This window comes from Sardina pilchardus, chromosome 13 (assembly GCF_963854185.1).
Source record: "Sardina pilchardus chromosome 13, fSarPil1.1, whole genome shotgun sequence".
Taxonomy (NCBI): domain Eukaryota; kingdom Metazoa; phylum Chordata; class Actinopteri; order Clupeiformes; family Clupeidae; genus Sardina; species Sardina pilchardus.
In genome coordinates this window covers 13,619,736-13,645,269 of record NC_085006.1, presented here as the reverse complement: position 1 = coordinate 13,645,269, position 25,534 = coordinate 13,619,736, and the positions used below count along the sequence as shown (strand labels likewise).

The following is a 25,534-nucleotide window of genomic DNA, read 5'->3' as shown; positions in this document are numbered from 1 at the left end:
CATTTACATTGTTCATTAAATGACTGGACTGGCTTTAACCTGACATGCTGTCTTAATAATCTATTATCTATATATCTATCTATATCTATATCTATATTTATATTTATATATCTATCTATATATCTATATCTATATCTATCTATCTTTCTATATCTATATATCTATATATATATATATATATACAATTCTGGGCATCGATGGGCAGATACTTAATTCTCTGTATTATAGGTCAGTGTACCATGAAATTGAAGCTGTCACTGTCACTGCACACTTGCCAATGTTGAAATGGCTCTATTGCCATGATATTTCTATATCACTGCAAACTCACCAAACTGCTTGTGATGTACTGTTGACTCACTACTTAAGTGGCTGTGAATGACAACCTGCCATATTTGCCATATTTATATTGCCATATTTGCTGACTTATTCGCTGTAGAGGACCACATTGCCCTGCCCCATTGACTCCTGAATCTGGGCTGCTGATCAATTCAGAATGCTGAAAGAGGAAAGATATTTTACAGACACTGCCTTGTGGAAAGATATTCCCCTAGATGGGTGATTGGTTCAGATTGATGACATCATCAAAGATGGACTTTCCATTGGTTAATGGGTGCCTCTCATCATGCCTCCTCGATCCTCGATGCTCGATCCTCGAGGGGCGTTCCCACTGATCTATAACTAACACTGGATAGACTATCCCATTGTTTCCCCCCCATTATCTTTATGTAGATCAGTGAGGATCGAGGCATCGAGGAGCGAGGGAGGACGTATAAACGCTGCATGAAATGCACCCAATGTCTCATGTTCTTCAGTGAACCAAGGTTATAGGCCTATATGTTTGGACAGCTTTAACATTATGGAACACTTACATGCAAAAAAACACACTGGCTCTATTTAAAGACTCAACAACCATTTCCATTGATTGCAACAAACCAGTCTGAAATAAGCCTGAGCAATGTCCTGACTGAAAAAAAGTTCCCCTACAATGAACTATCTTAACATTTTAGGTTAGATGGGGTCAGAGCCTTCTCTGGATGGGATCAGATATTCTTAAGAATGCTTATTCTACGACATTGTAATTACAGGTTCATATTTAGATATTTTTGACATATTTCCACCGAATGGATTTTCATGGACTTTTATGGTGTTTAGATCAGTAATTTAAATATTACTGTATGTGAAAATGTGAAATTAAATTCCTCCAGACCTCACTTTGCCTGGACTATCGGTCTTAATGAAAGACTATCCATGTTTTTGGGTAGGCCATCACAAATCATGAATTGTTCCTACCACAATAATAATAATAATGATAAAAATGTAACCAAACCATAGACAAGGGGTGTCAGACCCAAATTAATGAGCGGGATTTGTTGGAATGTTGGTATTTGTTGACATCTTTAGGTCATTTTTGTAGGTGAACTTCAGGTCAATAAGTGTTATTGATGCTTACACTTTAATTTCCTTCAATGGAATCATCAACCCTCTATCAATACTATGACACAGCCAACACACAAACGTTTGGAGAGTAACATTAGGTCTACATGCAATTCACTTAATTTTTTTTGTTCAGAATATCATACAACAATGTTGCTTGGCATCTTTCTGCCACAGATAGGCTTTTTTGCACTGCCTCTAATTTACCATTGAAAAAGTAATCAAATGTATTAACTTATTACTTTCAAAACTAACCTTACGTACCCTGCACACAAACACTTTTCAGCTCATGCAGCATGACCATATAGGCCTAATAATTATTTAATCTTTCAACTTACTTTGGGGGGAGGTAACCTTACAATAATTATTAGAAGCATGTTTCCCAAATCCCAAAACATTTAGACTTTCTGGCAATTGCCCTTCTATGCTTTTATTTGATATAACTGTTTGCTTTTTTTTTTTTTAAATGTAAAGCACATTGAATGACCTCTGTGTATGAAATGCGCTATATAAATAAACTTGACTTAACTAGTGAAGGGAAGTCATTGTCAAAACAGTAAATAGCCTGCTCTTATTTGTGTAGCCTATATTATAGGCCAAGTAAGCATTTAAACAAGAACATTAAATAACATTTAAAATATTTTCTCGGCATTAAAATAAAGACAACAGACCCATTCAAATGCAGTAAAGAAGCAGCTGTATTTGACTATAAAGGCAATTCTAATCCAGTGTCTCTACGCCATTTCCTTTATATTTCAGTGTAAAAAGCCTATACTCTATTGAAAAAAAAAGAAACAAAAGGTAACAGGAAACCCAAAATAACAATCTCTTAAAAGAAAATTAAACAAACAGAAAAAAAATCATCCAAAAATATCCCCATTCACCAATCAGTTCAATTAAAATAGAAACATTATCTCAATTCATCATCTAACAATTTCCCTCAAAACAAAAATATATATATACCTCATATATATATATTTATTTATATGTATTTCCAAGGCAGTTTGTCATGGCCACAAGACAGACAGGTTCATGGCCAATGTGGTATTCATATCTTAATGTATAGTCAAGAAAACATACCTCAAATGATGTATGGAACTATGTGAAGGACAGTTAGGGACAGGTGTAATGAGTGAATAGGGGTAAAGGTGTGTGTTTATGTTGCGGAGGGGTGAGGTGACAATGCAATGGCGCTCACAGAGCAGACACGTGTACAGGTATACTCTCACCAATGTCCTGCCTTTCTGCTGGCAAGCCATGCAGGAAAGGTGCGTAAGTAAGTGTGTGTGTGTGTGTGTGTGTGTGTGTGTGTGTGTCGGTGTGTTTGCGCATTAAAGTGGGCTGGGTGGTCACTGTACAAGCTCCAAACCAGAGCTGTCAGTCACCATTCCCTTTTCTCAATGCTGTCTCTCCTGGCCCTCAGCCGGTGCGCTCCGCAGCACCCCTCCGTCGGACATGGCGTGAGGGACACCAAGAGAGAGAGAGAGAGAGAGAGAGAGAGAGAGAGAGAGAGAGAGAGAGAGAGAGAGAGAGAGAGAGAGAGAGAGAGAGAGAGAGAGAGAGAGAGAGAGAGAGAGAGAGAGAGAGAGAGAGAGAGAGAGAGAGAGAGAGAGAGAGAGCGCACCACTGCCTGCCCAGATGAAAGAAGGTGAGAGCTCCTGGTGTCCTTTTGCACAGTGCTGGGAACACCATCACATTGATGTGGGGGGTCAACCTGAGAGAAAGAGCCCTCGTATCAGAGGCGCCCGCTGTGCTGTACTGTCAGGATATGACCGACCCACCGACTGACTGACCGACTGTGAGACGTCTCTCAGAGGGCAGAGTGCTGAGGTCGCTGCCGCCTGGGGACAGAGAAGCTTCGGACAGATGTACATGCCAGCACGTGAGTGATTACAGTAACTGGGATGAACTGATATGCGCGATTCCCTGAACGCCTCGGTCTCTCGGGAGACCTGGTCGGAAGTGGTGGAGGGACATTATGGAATGGAAGAGGGCGGGGCAGGGGCGGGGCGGGGCGGGGCAGGGGTAAATATACTACAATTGAGAAGGGCCTGGGTCTGTATGAGAGGAAGGACATGACACTATGGAACGAGAAAGAGTTTGAGGATTTAGCCCTGTGGGGTTGGAGCAGTGGTTCTTTACAATTGGTGCACAGGTTGAGCAGTGTGAAGGAGAACAAAAACAAATGGGTTTGTGTGGAGAATGATGGAGAAGTTGACACTCGAGTGGTGGTAGCATATCAGTTGGGTATTTTATTACCTATTCCTGGGTTAAGTTGTCGTTATTGTGGGCAAGTTCCCTGGGTATTGAACATATTTATATGTGTGTGCGTGTGTGTGTGTGTACAGGTGTGTGTATGTATATGAATATGTATATGTGTATGTATGTACATACTTATGCAGGTGTTTGAGTGTGGTCTGTAAGCCTGTATGACTTGGAAGATGTGTAAGTAAGAGATAGAAATAATCCCTGGACTACACAGGAGGGAGAAGTGTCCTCCCCTATTCATTCAGACAAGAGTGACTGTGCAATCAGACTATGTGGACCCTCTCTTCTGTAACTCCTGAATGAATGCTGTGAAGGGAAAAAAAATAATGAATGAGCAAGTTTAATTAGCTGCATTTACACAGACAGCATGGCTGATTGAGAATCAAATCATGTGGTTGATGAGATGATTTCCCCCGGGCCTCTACCCTCTCATCCCGACAATAAAACATGGGTATTGTAATAGTGACTGCATTAAAATAACAGCTTTAATTTCCAAACATCAATCAATCTAAAGTACTGCACAATTCTGTTTATGAGCTCTTACCGCCAATGATCTCTTCCTTTACTTTCTGCAGCTCCTTTCTCACCTCTTCCAGTAACTCCTGCAGACACACACACACACACACACACACACACACACACACACATTAGCACCCTAGAGCTTACACATGCCTGAAGACCAGAACATCTAAACAAGCGCTGCCAATGATGTTCTGATTACCATCTAAACTTCTCTTTAAAATCACCTGTTTAATCATTCAAGCTATTCATCTATGAATAGGCTTCATCAGACACAAACTACGGTGATGAAAGAGCAAAATCACCTGTTTAAGTTTTTCCATGTCAGACTCTTCACCACCCTCTGATTCATTTGTGTTGTTTGTTGCCTTCATTCTGCAAAAGGAGTTGATGTAAAAGAGAAAAATAAAAGATGTTGTGTGAGAAAAAAAAAAGAAAAAAAATGCCCCAACAATGTGAATCTGGCACAGCATAACAAAAGCTGCCTGAAATTCCTGCCGTGGCACTGCAAATCCATCGCCATGACAACAGCCCAGCCCATTGCCATGGCGATGCCAAAAGCATTCAAAGAGCACCAAGTATTTCACCACCACCACCACCACCACTCTCCCTCTACCCGCCAAATCTCCTCTCTTGGGCTTGAGTGTGTGTGTGTGTGTGTGTGTGTGTGTGTGTGTGTGTGTGTGTGTGATAGAGAGAGAGAGGGGGTTCTTTATTCAGGGCTCTGCCTCTAGCACTGAGCATCTCATTACATTCTACACAATGTACATTTTTCATGGTTATGGTGGGGCGGGGGGTTGAGATGTGTCTTTGCCAGCCATAGGACTGTTTTGTGTTAACCACCCGGAGGTGAACTGCAATACAGGAATTTCAACAGCAAGTCAACAACCCTGTGATAAACAGCAGGCTTTCTGAGGGAGAAGTGGGTACAATCAGGAGAATAAGTGTTATTCAACCCCACACCACTGCACCACCAAGTCAGCACACACCACCACCACCTGGTTAGAACAAATGTGAAGCTCTTTGGGTGAAAACAAAACACGGTTGATGTAAAAATGTCTTCTGTACGGAGTTTGCAATCCTCACATCAATCCATGCGGGTTGTACAGTAGTCTCGTAGACACACATTTCCATCACACAGTTCCATCACACTTTCCACATCAGGTAAGTGTCAAGATGAAAGAAAGCCTCACTGTATGCCCTTCCCAAAGCCCCTAAGCAGCACCAGGATGGTCAATAATGGGCTGACTGCTTGGAGGGTAGTGTTAGTGGAGGGTAGTGCTGGTGTTTTTTATTGCTCCGTGCGTGCGTGTGTGTGTGTGTGTGTGTATGTACCGCGCACGCGAGTTTGGGTGTGTGTGGACGCACACACAAGTCAGTGCAAGATTGGAAACATTTAACCAAGTCCAGGGGAGAGGTCAGTGGGAGTCTATACCTGGGCACACTGGCAGTCGAGGAGGCAGTGTCCGCATTCCAACTGGGTGTGGAGCTATTCCTGTTCAAGACACATACAGTATACTCTGCTTGGGACACTGCTTGGGCAGGGAAACATGTGTAGCCTGTCTGTGTGCATAACCCAGGCAGTGCTTACCATTTGAAGAAAAAAACAAACAAACAAACAAAAAAAACAGCTATACGTTTTGGATGGTGCTCTTGTGCCACGTTCTAAGACCACATTCTGCGCCACTCATGTTATACCGTTGTTATTCACGCGAGCTTTTCGTTCTCTTTCACCGTCAAACACACACAGTTTCTGCAGATGTTAAAAAAGAAATCTACTCCAGATTGTAATTAAGTGGTAGACAATACGATCACAATTAACAACAGTCGGCCATACCTGGGCATAGTGGCAGATTTCTCCCAAGGCCTTCTCACAGGTTCTGTATAAACACAAAGACCAGCTATTTAAAAACCCAGTGAAGGTCTCTAATGAACATGTACAAGATCATAATGATCTCTGATCCACGCAGATGTTACCATTTCCCTTTCTATTCAATTTGAGATACACAAACACTCACCACTCTGGCCTTGCGATTCAGAGTCATCCTAAGAGATTAGAAGGGATATTGGGAGGATGAAAGAGGGAAAAAAATACAATAAGTAAGTAAAATGAGCGTAAAGACACATAAAATAGAGTAAAAATGGCCACAGAATGGCCATTTGAATTGCTGGGAGTGCCCTCCCTCCCTTTGAAATCGCACAAATCCAAATGTTGGCAGAATGTCTCTCATACGTACATTATTGGGCTCATCTTGCTTTGCGGGTGCCTTTTCTCCCTTGTCTGCTGCTTTTCGCCTAAAATGTCAGACAAATTTGAGAATTACTCATCTACTCACCCCGGCATTAGAGATTACATTATGGTCATGCTTATTCATCTGGCAGACGCTATTATACTATTAGCGTTTTATTTCATGCCGTCTGATAATCCAGATTTCACTGGACTACTGAATGCCTCGATCCAAAAAAGCAGATGTGGAGGTCCTCAAAAACATCCAACATCGATTTTTAACTAGACAGTAAGCATGGTAGGTGGGCTTGACATGAGGGTAGACGGTCAACTACTTGATGTTCTTATGAACAGAACATTTAGGAATATTTATCTGACTCATGCCAGATCCAGGAATTGGTCTACATCTGCCAGGGGTGAAAAGTGAAAGGTCAGTAGAGAAGAGTGACATTGTGGTGCATGATTCTAACCTTCTTGCCAATATGGCACTCATCTCCCCCATCAGGCCACCCCCGGATGGCTGGGAGGCACTGCTACGGCTGGCATCAGGCTTGGCTGCGGCACCACCACCACCACCACCACCACCACCATCATCCTTTAGGGGGCAGCAGAGAGGCAAACACAGGGATGTCAGAGCAGCAACAGCAGCAGCAATATAACCCAGAATATCTCAACAGGCCCTCATCTATTTGCCATCTCTGTATCTATCTCTCTATCTCTCTCCCTCCCTTTATCGCACATGTTTATCATCCTCCTCTTTCCATCTCCCTCTCCATCTATATATGTCATAAATATCTCGCCCCTCTTTCCCCACACATCTACCTCATGTGTCCTCGTCCTTCACTGAAGTAGAGAAAAATGTTCTCATATTTATTTGAATCTCAAAATCGGTTTCATTTTGACATTTTAATGTATACAGCTCCCGGCAGCCACTGCAATAGTTTAAATTTAGCACCTGAACATTGCTCCTTTTTCTTTTTCTACTGCAAGTCATTTTTCATGTCCTTTGCCTGCAACTCTCTGGACTTGGATTGCCGTTGTTAAATATTTCAACTTCATCTTCCACTTCACAACATGTTTCCCCTTTTCCCTCCATCTTCCGGTCCTGTCCACTCCATCTCCCTCCCTCCCTCCCTATCTCTACCCCCCTCTCTTCCCTCTCCAACATCTTCCCTGTAGCACGACTCTCGTCCATACCTTGGGCACTTTGCGGAGTTTGGCTCCAGCCAGGGCGGCTGCCAGGCCTCCTCCTCCTCCAAGACCGCCTCCGCCGCCACCGCCGCCGCCTCCTCCCCCACCTCCTGAGGATGGCAGTGGTGGGGCTGGCGGGGGTCCCCCTCCCCCTGACGGAGGGGGTCCCGGGGGAGGTGGTGGCCCGGCTGGAGGAGGAGGCCCTGGAGGGGGCGGAGGAGCAGGAGGTGCAGGCGGGCCTCCAGGAGCCATTGGAGGAGCGGGGGGAACTGAGAAGAGACCGGAGATCACATGACCAGGAGAACGCACCAATGAGATCTAACAGGCATCTTAAAAACTACAATAGGAGTTGCAATGAATACATGTGACTGATGAAAGGTAATAGAAAAAATTATGAAAGGTGAAAAAATCTGGACTTCTGAATTGACTTCTGGACTTCTGAAAACCTCCACATTTCCAGCTAAATTAATCATTGTTTCAATGATAACAAAAAGAACTGCCACTACGAATACACTGCATAGAGAACACAGCACTAGGGTGAGGCCAGGAAGGTGAAGCACCACCTCACCAGTATCCTGTGGTGTACCTGCCGCTGCTTGTCGCTCTCGTTCCTGCCTCTCCCTCTCTTGCCGCTCTCTTTCCTGCTGCTCAAGCCTCTGTTGTTCCAACCTGGAGGACAACAAGAATGACGAAACAAACAATGATTAAAAACACAATAATATATATAAATATATGTATTTCCTGTTGAACATTACATAAAACACATTAAAATATCTAGCATAGGATTGTGAAACAAAAACCAAATATGAATGTTGCATTAGTCTTAAAACATTTGACCCTGCTACCGATGAGACACACACTGAAAAGCACAGCCGAGTACTGCATAGATTTTGTGTGGAAGTGTGTTTGATTTGATTGTAATCAAGTTTGAATTAGCTTGCAACCAATCGAACTTCCAGTGAATAGGAGCGTAGTATCGCTCCCAGCCATGTAAGTTCTCACAAATTTCAATAAGCCTCTCCCTTTTCCCTCTAGTCATTCCTGACCTCAGGCCATCCCTGACTCCCTCTCTGATCAGACGTGTGTGTACACACACACACATGCGGTCTGTGATTGAGCAAGGCACATGAGCCGCTGCACCATACAGGCCGAGCGAGAGGCCGTGCTGCATATGCTGCTGCGTATGTAGGCCAGTGTCGGAGCGGCTCACTGTGAGGTCACGGGCAGTTTTTTTCCCCCCTGGCAGCGTTCGGACCGATTAGTGGCCCCCGCCACCCCAAGCTCCCCAGCCCCCGAGGGAGCACTTCACAGCCATGATTAGCCCTGGGGCGGAATGCAATCACACATCTGGCCGCCGAGGGTTAATCCTGCCCGACTGTCATGCCAGCCCGGTTGACCGTGCCCCCATCTACACCCCTCTCCGTCCTTGCCAATGCCACCTACAGGAAGATGAGGGCATCTACCGAGGGTGTGTGTGTGTGTGTGTGTGTGGGGGGGGGGGGGGGGGGTGGATGGGGAAGGCTAAGAATCAAACCCTTTCAAGAGCCAATGGGCGTACATGGCTGTCATTTGATGGGCGGCAGTGTCAACCAATCCAAGAGCTGCCCTGGAAGTGCTTTAAGTGACCCCAAGCGAATAGGATTAGTTGTAAAGCTGGACGAGACAGGGACACGACCGGCCAGGGGTGGGACTAAATAAAAGAGGGATGAAGGGAAGGGAGAGGAGGGAGGGGAGGAAGAGAGGAATCAGGAAGGAGGGATAAGGGTAAGCAGTGACTCCTGCTTCCGACCCCTGACCCTGGGGGCTGACAGAGGGCTAAAGACTGCCGAGCTAATGCTGCCAAATCCCTTAAGAGTGTGTTCAGCCACAACGCAGTGTGTCTGCGAGCGTGTGTATGCGTACTGCTTGTGTAACCCTTGGTTTGAGTGTGAGAGTGTGTGTGCTTGTTCAGCTCATTTTATGCGTCTCCGAGAGTGTGAAAGGGTGCCTAAGCAACGTTAAAGTGTCGCAAAAAGCAGCAAAAGTCTTGGATGTCTGGACACCTATGATAATCCCTCTAATCCAACTCTTGCCCTCTAGTCTCTAGTCAACAGAACACAAACAAGTAATCATCTTCCCATTTTAAGCCTTCATAACACCCCCCTGCTCCCCCAAAGGATCTTTTGGTACCTTCGCTGCTGTTCAATCTCCTCTGGGGATGGTCCATTTGACACTGGACGGGGGAGTGTAGAGTAACCTAAAACACATCAAACAATTTGTGTTTGTGCTTATGTTTATGTAAATCATTACAATTGTCCGTTATTTTCCATAAATGTATATAGTCTAAAATTCACAATGAATTAAATGTTAATTTGCTAAAATGTTATATAATGGTGTCTTTGCGTCTATGGTGGCTGGTTGAGTACACGTGTTTATAACGGTGTGTGTGTATGTAACCATGTGTGTGTCCTACCTGCATCTGACATTGCATTGAGCACTTCTAGTGCGTGCAGCATGCCATTTGCGAAGAGGGCAGCGTCCTCCTTGCTGCCAAAGTTGAGCCCCCACACCTGCCTGTTGTCTCGCCACTGGTGGAAGTTAGGCGTAGCCTGATTGTATTTCAGCCCCTTCACAATCGGACAGTTTATCACCACCTGAGGGGAGACAACGCACAGAGAGAGAGAGAGAGAGAGAGAGAGAGAGTACAAAGGTTAGCCAAGCTCAAAGACACAGTGTACAGTGTACAAACAAAAATAAAGCTGTATGCTTGCTCAATTAGCCCCTACAACAGCTAGAACTTGCTCAATTAGCCACTACATCTACAACGGCTTTCCTGTTGCGCAAGTCTGCGTTTGAGATATTTTTGAATGAATGAGTTGCAGACATCCTTTAATGAAAGGTCACAAGTTCATTTGACCTTTGTGCACCCAAAAGAGAAGTGAGACTGTGAGTTCATATAACATCTCATCAAAGTTGACCTTATCGCTTTATCAGCAGAGTGAAGTTGATCGGAGTATCATTTGACCGCTATCTGAAGTGTACAGTAGCTCACAGCGGAGCACATGTCATTGCCGTGGCAGTGTGAAGGGTTAAATCCTTCTGCTGACTTGACCTCCGGGCTGGAGTGGTGACAGGCACTAATAGGACACCGGCTCAAGTTCACAGAGGACACCCAAGGAAACATCCAGTAGGTGGTGCTCCTGCTGCAGCTGGCCCACACATACACCCAGCTGCTGTTGCTGTTGTGTATATGTGCGTGTGTGTGTGCCTGTGTGCATGTAAGTGTGTGTGTGTGTGTGTGTGTGTGTGTGTGTGTGTGTGAGGGAGAGCGAGAGAGGGAGCAGGGCGAGCGAGCGAGCATGCTGAATGTGCTGACGCCTCACTTCTGTGTTTGTTTTACAGCCCTGAATTCCAGAGGGCAGTGGAGAGACTCGCCGGCCCGACGTCTAAAGCGGCATGGCCAAAAACAGATCAACAGTTCAATTGAGGCGGCCAGCCATGCTGCCACAACCCTGCCACCGGCCCAAAGACACAGACACAGACACACACACACACACACACACACACACACACACAGAGCAAGAACAAGCAGACAGAGACAGACAGAATGAGCTAGGGTTGAGGGGTATACAGGAACCTAAATAACAAAGAGAAAAAATGACAGGGAGGAAGAGAGAAAGTAAGAGGGGGGGAAAGAGAGAGAGAGGGGGATAGAGAGAGAAGGGAATAGAGAGGGGGATAGAAAGAAAGAGTGGGGAGAAGAGAGAGAGAGAGAGAGAGAGAGAGAGAGAGACAGAGAGAGGAAGAGAGAGAGAGAGAAAGATGGATGAGGCGCAGTAAAAGCTCAGGAGAATGGCCCTCTTGGGGCACAGAGCAACAAACCAGAACTAAAAAAGCAGACTGGACTGCAGGAGAGAGTGACTGCATTGAAAAATGACAGAAAGAGAGAGAATGAAAGGGATAGAGCGAAACAAAGAGAGGTGATGAAAGAAAGGAGAGAGTGTAAGAGAGCCAATGAAAGAGAAGGTACAGAGAGAGAGCGAGAAAGAGAGAAAGAGAGAGACAAAGAGAGAGAGAGAGAGAGAGAAGTAAAAGATGAGGGTCAGTTGAAGCAGAGGGAAGCTGGTGAAGGAACGATATGGACAGGGCAGGGGAAAGCCACCTCTAATTGTTACAGGAAATGGTTGAGCTTTCCAACTATCTCATAGGAAATATCATCCACTTTAGGGTGCGTCTCCGAGGAACACTTCTTGTGTCTGCTTGTGTGTTACTGCAAGTCTGTGGGCCTGTGTGTGTGTGTGTGTGTGCGTGCAAGCAAATTTGGAAAAAGGGGAGGTATGGGGGAGGGGGGATGGAGACAGAAAGAGAAAAAGATACAGGGGAAGAGAAAGGGGGAGAGATGGAGAGCCGGGCTAAATAAAGAACCTCGGTATGTGGGGGAAAAAGCTGACGCGAATAAAAAAAGACCTGGATATGCTACACTTTCCACTCAAACACAGGTGAAAGGAGACAGTGAGTGTGTGTGTGGGGGGGGGGGGGGAGTGAGAGGGTGTTGATTGGGGAGGTGTGATGCTCCTTTGTGTGCAGAGGAACCACGATGACATGTGAAAGACACCGCTGGTGTGAACAGATGGGCCAGGGTACCAACTGATGGAGCAACAGGGAGTAGCTGCCTTCCAACACAGGTAGGCTATCAGAGGGCACACACACCCACACACACACACACACACACACACACACACACACACACACTAAACAAACAGACACTACAGTCACAGTGCATAGCTGCAGGGCACGCAGACACACACTACGGATACAATGGCACACGCACACGCACACACATGCACACACACACACGACACACATACAGACACACACACAGACAGACACACACACACACACACTCTCTACCTGCTGGTCTGTCTGCATCTTGCGGCCCACCACTCTGAAGGCGTTGGTGGTGGGGTTGTGGTAGATCTGGACCCGGCTGAAGACCTGGGCCCCCGTGCCGGCCGGGATCCACTTCTTATTGGCATCGTCATAGATCATCACCGTGGCCCTCGCCTGACAGATGCTCGACTCACTGACAGAGAGACCGAACGACAGAGAGAAAGAGAAGGAGAGAAAGAAAGAGAGAGACAGAGAGAGTGTGTGAGACAGCGAGACAAAGAGGGAGATGGAATTGGAAGATAAAGCAGAAGAAGGGGGGGAGGGAGAAAGACAAAAATTAGTGGCATAGTATAAACATGACATAGCTGAGAGTCTGCGTAATGCCGGCAGGATGGCTTCCAGCAGCCACATTAGATCCTGCAGACCCCCTCCCCCAATCCCCCCTCACTCAGCCCCCCCAGCTTACTGACTGCCTCCACGCCAGCATTACCTCATGCATTTGTGAGCGGAGCTCTCAAGTTTACCCCCTTGGAGTCCACATTATGATTCTCCATACATCCCGTACAGAGTGCACACAGGCTAAATATTCCTTCTTCATCACCCCCCCCCCGCCGCCGCCACCGCCACCACCACCACCGCCTTGCTTTTCCATCACCGTCGACTTCCAGACGACCTAGAATGGTGTTGGAGTCGCACCAATGTCAGCTTTCCCCTGTCAACCAAATGGTGAAATAAATCAAGGGAGTCTCCAGGGGGGGCAGAGGTAGCAGGCTGTTGACCGGGAGGAATGGATCTCCGGCGTGAAAGAAGACGAGAAGTGGAACCGGAGGAGAAGAAAGAAGTCTAATCTGATGCCAAGTCAATGCGCAGGAACAATGGAGCCGCACAAAGACGGGAAGCTTTCACGCGTTCTATCGCATCGGAGGGGGAACAACAAGCCGGCAAGATGGCAGTTTCTAGAGGCTTCCACCTGCATAATCTCCTCATTGACACCAAAGCAAATGTAAACAATACATGTTCCCCCTCTTTGCCCTCAGACACAATAACACAAACACACACACACACCTTGTCAAAATCTCTTTCAGATCAGAGACACATACACATATCTTCTCGCTAATCTTAAAACCTAAGCAATAGATGCCCACAACAATGAACAGACACAAAACACTTTTCATCTTTGATGCTGCACATAAACACACACACACACACACGCACACGCGCACACACACACAAAGATGTCATCTTGGCGTCATAAGGTGCCATGTGTCTCAGAGTTTTAGGCCAGATTGGCATTAGGCATCTCTGGAGAATGGCATTTGAAACAAGAGGCCCTTACATAACCCACCAGCAAATCCATTCTGCACTCAGATAATGTTTACATTCCTGACCCATGAAAGCAGGATAAGATTTGTTTTATATCCACTTATGGTGCTCATGGTTTCTTAATGCACAAACGCTAAGCCGGCCTGTCACAGAAGCAGCCCGAAGTGCCCAAAAAGTATGAAGGAGCAGGCGAGTTGGAATGTTCAGAGAAAGACAAATAAGGGAAAAAAGGAGAAAAAAAAGGAAGGTTCCAAACTGCCTGGCCTGTCCCATCGTCTCCTCCTCCACCTCCTGTGGCACTCATCCTTCTCGCCTCCTCCTCCTTTCTCTTTCTCCTCCTCCTCCTCATCACTCTCTCCCACCCTCCTCCAGCCTGTTCTGTGATACAATCTTCCACTTCCTGTGACACTGCATAGCGAAGGCAGCCTTCTTCCTGCTCTCAGCAATGCCTAATAAGGGCTGGCTGTACCATTCGCCCTGTGTGTGTGTGTGTGTGTGGTGTGTGCTCATGGACAGAACCACAAGCATGCATACACAAAGACTCTTGTACACACACACACACACACACACTTACTCATTAGTTAAGTGCGCTGGCCCACATGTTTGAGTCTTTGGAAGGAGGAAATAGGGCAGTAGGAGCAGATTTCTAAAAGACGATAAAGGAAAACAGGAAAGACAGGATGGATGCTGAAGTGAGGAGATTGGAAAACTGGAGAGGGGGATACAGGTATGGGGAAGAGAAAGAGAAAGACACAGAGCGGAGAGAGAGAGACTAGGAAAGAGAAAGAGAGATGAAGACAGAGGGTAAAGAGAGATTAGGAAAGAAAAAAGAGAGAGAGAGAGAGAGAGAGAGAGAGAGAGAAAGGGAAAGGGAGAGAGACAGAAACACACACACAAAGAGAGAGACAAAGAGTGTTGTAGAGTGGGACAAGTGGAGTGTTACTGGGATTCAGATGTATTTTTAATGGTGAGATTGAGAGCGCAGGCTGGGAGGGGAACAGAGAGTGAGTGATGAATAATTAATGACCCCACCAACACGGACCAAACACACACACACATACACACACACACAACACAACATATAATCGACTCATATCCATGATAGCTCAGGGCCAACACCACAATAGATCGTACATAAATACACGATCGACTACAAGCGCGCCCTGATTGAGATGTCCGAAACTCAGACTGACATCCGACTCATCCGACTGACAGCTGATTTGACAACATGCCCATTAGGCCAACAGAGCTATGAGTATCACTCTCACTCTCCTCTAGACAATGATGACTGTGCAAAGTAGCGCTCCCATCACCAGACAATACACTGGCATCAGATTTAAATGTCTGACAGAGTGGTTGCGTGCACATCCTGGCTATATTTAGGCCAGGTGCACGACAAAATACACTATCAGGTAAAAGAAAGAGAATGTCCGGAGTAGTTCACGGTCACCGGAGTAGCACTACGGAGTAGGCCCCAAACCTTTTAGACACCGTCAGGTAAAAACATTGCTGTTTTTCTTTGAATTCAAATTTGGGAGCTACTCCAGTGTGCGGGCATTATAAACAGTATTTGAGCCATGATGGCCACTGGAATGGCCACCACTCTGTGTTAAGAGCTCAATGTACAGCTCTACCTGGAAGGCCCATCAGCTTTGGAGACTGAACTGCAGAGCTTTAGTTTCTGTTTGTGACCTATGAAACATTTATTGCTTCCTGATAAGACTTATATGCTAACACTGTGACAAATCACGTCCATGGATACTTTTGTGATGGTAGCTGATAACGTCCTGATAAAGTCTGGTCCGTTAACGCCCTAGAGAGTAAACAAGCACAGCAATCAAAGCCAGTCTGATTCCAAATAATAAAGACAGAATAAAACATTTAGGGCGGCGTTCAGCTATATTCAGGGATATTAATTACGTAATGTTGGAGAATAGTCCTTGAGAATGGTAGCCCAGTTTCACAGCCAAGGAAGGGTTAACAGGAAACTGCAGTGCGTGGCCAGGGCACGCTTGAAGAAATGTCTGTATATGGCTGTGTGCACACAGCTGCCTCGAATGCACTGACAAGTAGAGTCAGGCCCAGTAATCTCCTCCTCTTATGCGCACTAATTGTCTTTTTCTTCTTCTCCAACTCCCCTTGCCCAACTCGCCTTGCGTAAAAACGCGACAGCCCAAAACAGTCACCGAACACTCACATGCTTACACACACTGAGAGGCATTTCTTCCTCATGACGTCAACAGAGTCTCGGTTGAGCTATTAGAGAGTTTCTAGTCATCCAGGTGGTTACTCGAGGCGTGTTGATGTGAAACAACGCAGCTGAAGACGTCAACATGTGGAAAGTCAAGGATACAGACAAGAGGGCCTCAGGTGCTGTTAGTGTAAGCCATCCGGGCCCCAGGGCTGACAAAGTTCTCAGCGTTTACACCCAGTGTCATGATTACACTGAGCTGCAGAACAGTTATATGGCACTAGGCCTCTTGACTGCAGAAATGCGATTTCAGAAAGCAAAAGTTCCATTTTCTTTTTAATTCTTTATGCCCTATAGATAAAAAAAAAAACACAAATGTGTGTGTGTGTGGGGGGGGGGGGGTTGGGACAGGGTGTGTGTGTGTGTGTGTGTGTGTGTGTGTGTAGGGGGTTGGTGGTGTGGTGTTCCTCTTCCATAATACACGAGAGGATCTGGAATGGCACTCTGGTTGGCTGTTAACAGCATGGTGAGGGGTAATAAAGGAAGTGATGTAACCAACACTCTCACTCTCAGCCGTTACGTAAAAAAAAGAAGAAAAATAGGGATGGGGGGGAAGATTCCGCCATTCTATATCAGCCGCGTGAAGCCTGGTCTAAATTCCTGGAGGGCTGCACATATGCTCTCCTTCTCTCCCTGCTCCAGATCGGAGTGGCTTTGCGGAGTACAACAAACTGGTATTATGGAAAGGCACTGGAACGAAAACTAGCACTCCGACATCCCTCCAGGAAGCCAGGCTGCCAGGGAGACCTGGCTTCTAACATGGTGGCCACACACCCCGAAGAGACGCAGGCACGAGTGTGTCCTTTTATTTTAGCCTTTCAAAAAAAAAAAAAAAAAAAAAAAAAAATCCAAAGGCCTTCAATTTTGTTTGCTACAGAGTGGAGATATGTGCGGGAGGGTACATCACAGCAGTCATCCACACTGGGAATAGCAACAAAGTTGACTTAATCTGCCAACAACAGAGGGACGGATGGCAAAAAAAACATCCGTGTAGAACTAAGATTAGCCTAAATAAGGACAGACATATCAAAAACAGGCACACACTCGAGCAGCTGTCAAGGTTAAATGCAACCACAACGTCCGAGTGACGGAGCGCAGGAATGTTAAATATAAACATGTCAGCATATAACATCATTGCTTTCAGCGGGGGGAAACGTTTCACCCCGAAATTTCCATAATCAGCAAGTCAACTATTTCAAGTATGTACTGCAGCCAGTGGTGTTTGGCTTGAGTCACAGACAAAAGACACGCAGTGAGCCTGATCTCGTCTCTAGTGCTGGTAACTTTCCTTCTTTTCCCGTACTCACTCACTCACTCACACACTTACTCACTCTCTCTCTCTCACACAAACACACACAGATACACACACGTAAACACACAAACACACACACATACAGAGAACACACATGCAAGTCGTGGCATGCAGCGAGTTCTGCTTGGGGCTACTGCTTTCAATCTCTTGCTGTCAGAGGGACAGCACCAGGCATGCTGGCAGTCAGCTGCTCCCAGTCTGCATCCCTTCTCTATTTTCAACACTCTCTCTCTCTCTCTCTTTCCCTCACTCTCCCCTCATCCCCCGCTCCCTCCTAGCCAGATTCTCCGCCGGCCGTGGCCAACTGTCCCCAAGATTTTTCAGGTGACATCATTCCCAATGAATATTCTCCACCATGCTGGCAGCTCCCCAAGCTCGAAGGCATGACCTTTCTTTAGAGCGGGCCTGATCACTTAAAACCGTGCGGTAGCGCGGCGGGGGCACAGCCGGGGCATTCTGCGTTCTTTTGTGAATCCAGGATCGGGGCTGGAGCGCTAGCCGTCAGGGCCTTATTTGGCCGGTGGATTCAAAACCGCTTCTTTCTGGTTTTAATTCCTTTTACAGGTTGGAGCACATCCCCGCAGACTGAGCCTCTGCGCTGGCGAAGAACTCCCCTGGATGGATGGAGGTTAGGGGGTGGGTGGGGTGGGGTGGGGAAGAGGAGCGGGAAACGGCGCCGGGGGGGAAGTGGGGGTGGGATAGGACAGCATTGATGACACAGCGGATCTGCTGTTGCCTTAACATGTTACTTTTCTGTCTGCCTCGCTCCCTCTTTCCCCCTTTAATGTTGACCAATTCTTTTCTCTCGCTTTACTTCATGTTTTCCATCTCTTTCTGAGGGAAACACGAGCTTTCACTGGGGGCAGCTTGGTTTCATCAAAGAGGGGTTTGGGGTTTGAGGCAGGGGTGTGTAATAAAAAACGAAATATTAAAATTCCTCTGGAGCATTAAATTGGTCTAATGCTTCTCTTTATGAGAGGCCTATGTCTCTGACTGAGCAGCCCCCCTGGCATGCACACACAGAGACAATCACAAGCAGATCTGTTTACCCTGGTGTCAGCATTACGGTCTACAAAACACATACCTGAGTTTTCATTTCTGAACATGTTGCAAAGAGGGTCGCACTCTACGACTCCAGTCTGAGGCCACGAACCCCACAACACAAACATGGATAAAGCAGACATCTGATGACTAGAACACCTGTGCTGGTATTGCAGCTGACTGTAGGGACTGTAGTGTGGGCGGCCGGCAAAGACCACGAAATATGAACACTTTGAACTCCTTTAACACAGACCTCAATACAGACCTTTTGTAAAGAAAGCGCTTCCCCTGAAGTCAGTCCAGGGGGGGAAATACCCGAGATACACGATGGCTACCACAAGCATGGATAATTATGGGGTGGATGTATAGAAGCCAGTCCAGAGATCGCTTGTCTTGTCATGACAGAGTTGGGACGTACACGGAGAGCTTTTGGCCCTTGTGTGTGTGTGTGTGTTGAGTAAGCCTCTGCGTGGTCATGTGGCGCCCGCTTCCATGCTGACCTCATGCAGATCAATGCTCTTTATCCCGGCCTGGGCAGGGGCTCCGCGGGGAAACTCCTCTCATCGCCACCGCATTAATCCCGGCCCTTTACCGGCGGCTCCATTAACCTTGGGGAGTAATGGCTCTGCGCAGGGCCGACCCGGCGGTCTGCAGTGTCCATTAAGGGAGGCTCGTTCCTCTTGGGCGGCGGTGGGAGTCCATCAGGCGGTTGACCGGCCGCCTTGGAGGAGCTGGATTCGCTGCCATTACCGCAGTGGACGGGCTGAGTCACTGTCTGCTCAGCTTTATACCTGCTATGTCTCCCGCTGACCACTCGCACGCTGCCAGTGTGTATACAGGGCAGACTGGTGCGGAATTTGATTTGATAGAGACATGCTTGATAATGTCTACGTTCTGCAAAGGCAAGGTACTTAATGTTGTTCCGAGGCAGGATTGAGCAGTTTGGAAGGAGACACTGACTCAGTACAAGTTTTTACCCTGCATTTAGAACTTCCTGTAACACCATGTAGTGTGTGTGTGTTTTTAACTGATTCACTTCCTATGTCCAGTGTGGGTGCCTGTCTGTGTGTCTGTGAGTGTGTGTGTGTGTGAGTAGGAAAAGGGTTGAGGTATTTCAAAGTGGTTATGGGTGTGTCTTAGGGCAAACTGTCCTGAAAGTTTTTTTTTTGGGGGGGGGGGTTGACTAGTCAGTGCTCACGCCAACGAGGCTTCACTGCCATTCCAGAATGCCAACTATAGGCACCAATTCTAAAGGAATCCCCAAAACCACAGTAAAAAAAACAGCTTTACTGTGCATCATGTTAAACAAATCCAAATATATTTGAAAACAAAAACAAAAATACCCTCACCCAAGTGGACACCCCCATGCAGACCTCTGAAATAGGGGGCTAAGCAGACTATGCAACTTTAGTAGCATCCTTCCTAATCCCTCCACAGGCCTGTAAGGTCCATTCATGGGTAACAGACCAACACAGCAGGGTGTGGTTAATTCGAACAAACATTCACAAACACATGCCGTCGCCCTCATTAAGAGGTGGTTCACCTGTGAGAGAGGACGGCATGGATCATTTGTTCTGCATGATGGGAAAACATAAAAGAACATTGTGCAGTTTTGAGCATGACCCCATCGCAGGCCTCACACAGTACAATTTATACCAGATTGCCCAGCTACACGGTTCACTTCCATTTGCAGATAAAGCAGCAGAGTCTTAAAGCAGTAAACAAGCAGCATGCACTTTAATTCAATTCAAAGTCTGTTCGCAGTGCAGAGACGGTTAGACATTTGGAAAGGGATCTTGGCTCCGAATATACGGAACCCATAAGCATGGCTTTGCTGTGATCATGAATGTCAAATTTGTAGCTGGTCTCATTTCAGGCCCCACTACACAGATGCACGGGGTTTGGTACAAAAACGGGATGAGGGATTTGAATGTTCAAGCCCTCCAAACCCTCCCACCCCCCACCCCCACCCCCCGCCCGGTCAGGATGAAGACGGACACTGCTGGTGCTTAATATCTCCAGTCCTAAGATGCCATCTGCTCTAGAATCAGAGAGGGACATGCATGCAACCGTTTTCTTTACAGTGACATAATCATCATCATATTCAACCTAGCCGCTACACGCTAACGAGCACAACTGCCATGAAGGTTAAATGTATAAAGAGAAAGGATCACTGACTCCACGCATGTGTAAGCACCAGGGAAAAGGCTACCTGCCAGTAATTAAGCAATTTGTGCCGTGAAATGAAAAAGGATGAGCGTATGAGTGAATCCCTCGCTGCTGTTGGGATCCTATGTGCAAATGTATGCACAATCACATTTACCACCATAGGGAAATGTCAATTATTCGTAGATTCATTATTTCTGCAACAAGGGCAGAGTTGTACAATGTCTAAATATTTCTTATGTGGAAAATAGTTTTATGTTGCGGCTGTTCAATTTCCTCTGGAAAGCAACACTACCCACCAGATGATCAGACAGTGACCAATTTGATCATTATGATATTTGGAGTTTGCAGTCATGTTAGACTTGCATATACATATTGCTTTAAAACCCAATTTCATTTTTGTGCAGGTACTGATGCTTATACAAACGTCTATACCAGCAATGTAAATAAATGTGCAATTGTGTTCAATATGAAAGGAGACATTTTTGTTCAAAGAGACTTCGATGGTAACCCGCGTTCACCATTTCAGGGATTTTTAATGCTTTTATTTCATATCAGTGGTGTCAAAGCCCAGTGTTTGGGTAGGAAGGGAAAATATCCAAATTTAGATATTCATGTCCAGTTGTCACTGACTATGTGTAATAAGCAACAAGCAATAATCCCTATGATATATGATAAATGAATTAAACCTATCACTGCAAACCACCTTCAGGAAGGAAGATGCCGTTAGGGGAAAATGTGGTTTGCCGCACTGATTATTGCATTATGTTAGCTGGAAAAAGATTAAGACTGACATGGAAGGTAGGGGTACGGCACGCACGGCACGCCTATTCCAAGAAAGAGCAGTGTATTGCAGTAGTACATGAGAAACCTATATGCCTTGCTTGCTCATTAGTGGGTGTAGTAAAAGAGCATATCAAACAACAATCTGACATCCATGCAGAAAAATGATAATGACCATGACCACGATTGCCCCCACAAGCTCTCACTCAAACAAATCCGGCCCACCGCCTAATATGAGTCTGACACCTCTGCTGTAGATCTCCTCTTTGTGTGCGCTTAGATCGGGGTTTAAGATGAATGGAAGACGTAGGCCTAAGTGAAATGAAGGAGGATCCTTTGTGAATATGGAAAAAAGTGGACACAATGTTTAGTAACACACCATGTGTGTGATTTAATCTGTGTCATCAAAAAACAGCACTGGTCATACCCTGACTGGAAAACCGTGCACCTCCCTGAGTAATCAGGTTCCTTCTCCAGATGATACCCAGAACCCTAGCTACACAGTTCAGATTATTTCCAAAATAGAAAAGGGGACTTTTTGGAGGGGGGAATTTGACCCTTCTTCCTGTTTTACATGTTCTGTTTCCACTAACAGCAAGAATGCAATCATTAAGCCAGGCCATAAAATCTAACGGCCTTACAACCAAATTCAAATTCAGGGGCCATATTCACGACCAGTAATCAAGAATGACTCATGAGTCCACTCTAACAATATCCACAAACCAACAGCACCATGAATAAACACCACATCATAAACACCAAACTATCATGATTCCAAGCTGATACTTGGTCAGTTACGACTTGGCTCCTCAGTCTGACTTAAGGTATGACAAATGGGTAGGGAGGCCAGCACACAGGCCTTGTGGGTTTGTGGGTGTCCAGTCAGCTGGTCCTGACCTCAAGGCTAAACGGAGAATCTGTGATTCACCGGCAAATCGACCGTCATGGTGGGATGCCTGAGGGATGCCTGTTTTCCGCCCACAGAATCTTCAGTTCAACCCAGTGAGTGCACTTCCGCTATTTATTTCAGAAGATACGGGTTTCTCACGATCAAAACTGGCCAAAAGCATGAATGAATGAATGAATGAGAGGATTGTTAAGGAATGGAGGAACATTGTTTCTACATGTAAAAAGATGTAGTCCAGGACATGAAACATTCCTCATGTCTTTGCTTTATTATCTAAACTTCAGGGATACAACACCCCTTGAGTTTGTTTTATGTTAGGCCATTACTCCTGTGGTGTTATGTGCCTCTTATGTTACTACAGACGTGTGAACTTGGCCTCGGACACTGCTGATAGCTACTTACAAAAAATCACTGATTCATGATTTGGCTTACGTTCATAAGCTGATGTGTTTCCTGTGAGCCGGGCCTTTACACGAGCAGGAAAGAGGCAGCTAGTTGGAGGCATGGGACAAAAGTGTGCTACTCCACAGACCCATGCTCGATCTTGACCTCATTTAGCCCCATTTTTTAACTGTAATGCCACTTGAGAGTAATGTAATGCAATGCCACTGAAGATTATTGCATTGCAGAGCACACCAGCTTAACTTCGTATGCGAACAGGTTAGTTCAGTATGTCACTTTTGCACAAATCAAACTGAACTTTTGACCAATTGACCACACTCCCACGTTGACATTTCACAAACACCCTGGGACAATGAACTTGTAAATGTGACAACATTCCATCCCTCACCCATTATGTAGGCAGGACGAATGGGGTGAACCCTCTCTCTTGGGGAGCAGGGAGGGGGGCCATGAGTTGCAGCATTTTCCTGAGTCAGTTAGGCTACTGACTGGCTGACAGCTTTTCTTTATCAAAAACCTTTGAGAATAGCCTGAGCTATTTATTCATCCATTTCTATTTGAGGAAATAACCAGTTTGTTACACTAACAGCAACTGTAACTCAAAATGCCGATATATCCCGTGCTGACAGAAACTAGACACTATGAATGGCGAGAACTTGACTTGATTTTGGTCCAGAACTACACCAAAAGATAAACAGATAAGAAAACTTGTTGCACTGGTTGATTAAGACCTAAGGCACCCAAGAGGACGGAGTCCTCACCTCAGTCCGTAGACTGACCCCTAAAATGTGAAACCACCGCAGCCATTGTGTTAGAATATCAGAAAAATAACATTCCAGGAAAAAACGTGCGAACAGCGGTGGCTTCAAAAGCGTGTAATTGCCAAATACAGGCTGCAACAGGATGTGGAATTCGACGGCGAGAGTTCCATACAAGGGCGCATTTTGGTTCCGGGAACGGCCTTTGCCAACTCCCAGAGAAGAAAGAAAAGAGGAGGGATCTAAAAGAGGATGGCTACGTGGTGGCAAGCGCCAGGTAGGCTAGACCTGCCATCAAATGACAGCTTGACAAACGTGAAATGCATTACAAACAAGGCTTTGCATATGTAGTTAGTCTACCAGTCAAACAAAGTCCCAAAGCAGATCCTTTACGCACAAAAGGGAGGCCTAATCGCAATAGCTATCGTCAACTTCACTGAAGCAAATAACTAGGCTACCTTACGCCCTTGATTGTCCCGTGGGGGTAAATTCGTGGGGGCTTAAATTTGGTCATGTAGGCTACAATATCAAACAAACCATCAATCGCAATGAAAAGTTGGTATTAAGGTCTCCAAGTTAGTCGCCTATAGGTTATAGAACCACTAAAGAACAAACGATGAGACAGTCGACCCCCTCCCCTGCAGAGGCCGACTGATGATGTGAGCAGTAGGAGCAACAGTAGGGCGAGAGAAAAGTTGAGGACTGACAGTGAGTAACAGCCTACAGCCAGATAGCGCGGACACCAACTTCTTACCCGCTCCCTAAAAGAGCTTTCCGTGTGACTAAAACACTTACTAGAGTTGTGTGGGACCATAACCGCAGGATAGGGCCGACCGATTTTGAAAACCAGCAGCTTAACAACCTCAAATACAGTAGCCAAATGAATCAAGAATCCCCAGCCGTAATAAAACCAGACAAAGCATGCGCTAAACTAAAAGAAACAACGTGAATAGGCTAAACTTTCACCGCGCTACAAAGGTGAACAAATTGGTTTATTCTGGAATATTAACGTTACAACTTCAGTCTGCGAGTGAGCGTGTGCTACAGTAGCCAGTTCCAAAAACAAAATGAACACAAAGCGTAGACAAATCAGATTTGACCTGCTTTACCTCATTGTTAGGCGAGAATGGAGATCCTCTTGGCCGCTGGGGTTTTGGCTTCAGATGTGAGCACGGAGTTACAAAGCAAAAAAAGAAAATAAAAACGACGATATCGAGGAGATACACATCTATCTACCCACTAAGGGGTAATTATTATCAAGGGAGAGGGAGCGAAGCACACCTCGGCGATTTCCTGGTTTGGGAAAGAGGTGGGGGGGAGTGGAAGAAGAGTGGATCTAGTAGTGGAGCGGGCTTGTCAACTCCAATCAGTATCCCAGACTCATCTCTCTCCTTTCTAAACACCCAAACGAGAGAGAAGCCCACACAATGTCTCGGCTAGACTACTTCATCTTGTTTCATCACATTAACATTGTTAAACAGCTGATTCCCGAGAAATTACAAAACGGTACTGCCGTCGGCCGCCGGTCTAATTTTCGTTCGCGAGTCGCGACTGTAGCCTAACCTGCTCCTCCAACTCGAAGTAAGCTTTCATTCCTACCAGCTCTCCCCCTCCCACCCTGGATGAAGAAAAAAAATCCACTCCGCCTTTCCCTAGCGGCTGAACGCCATAATTCCAAGCCTTTTTAAAACGGTAACGCCATGCTTGTGGGGACGTATTTAAAACGGCAATGAATTGGGCACCATTTGAAAGTAAAGCCTGGGCCTATAACCATTTGGAATGTTACCCTACTTGTTGACCAGATTGAAACTTTTTAGCATAGATTACTAAAACGTTGCTTAACATCGGCCTATTTTAACCGTGTTGTTTGTTTGTTTTGGTCAATGAAGATGAAGGTACACTTTGCTATATTTGGTCCTATTAAAAGTTAAGTAGGCTAATAGCCCCCCTGGAAAGCAACTATTCTTACAGACAGATATTTTATTTCCACATTGGCTATGTACGGAATAAAATTGCATCCCAGGTTGATGAAATGCTGATAAAAAAAAAAGAAAGAAAATGCAGCATTCAATAAAATGCTTGA

General features: G+C 45.9%; 1 protein-coding gene across 3 annotated transcripts; it reads right to left on the bottom strand.

Moving 5' to 3' along the window:
* Window positions 1-2,114: 2,114 nt before the first annotated feature.
* Window positions 2,115-25,056, bottom strand: vaspb (vasodilator stimulated phosphoprotein b). Of its 3 annotated transcripts, none has more exons than XM_062552347.1 (14): window positions 24,561-25,056; window positions 12,530-12,701; window positions 10,092-10,272; window positions 9,809-9,875; window positions 8,208-8,308; window positions 7,646-7,908; window positions 6,919-7,043; window positions 6,459-6,516; window positions 6,240-6,267; window positions 6,059-6,101; window positions 5,657-5,716; window positions 4,527-4,596; window positions 4,247-4,304; window positions 2,115-4,008 (listed from the first exon to the last, which is right to left on the bottom strand). In XM_062552347.1, exons 1-14 carry the CDS (start codon window positions 24,563-24,565, stop codon window positions 3,971-3,973), a joined length of 1,269 nt encoding a protein of 422 aa, XP_062408331.1. In that variant the 5' UTR covers window positions 24,566-25,056; the 3' UTR covers window positions 2,115-3,970. The 3 variants fall into 3 exon arrangements, with proteins under 3 accessions (XP_062408331.1, XP_062408332.1, XP_062408333.1); XM_062552348.1 differs by having other exon boundaries at window positions 8,226-8,308; XM_062552349.1 differs by lacking the exon at window positions 5,657-5,716.
* Between the last annotated feature and the right edge of the window lie 478 nt (window positions 25,057-25,534).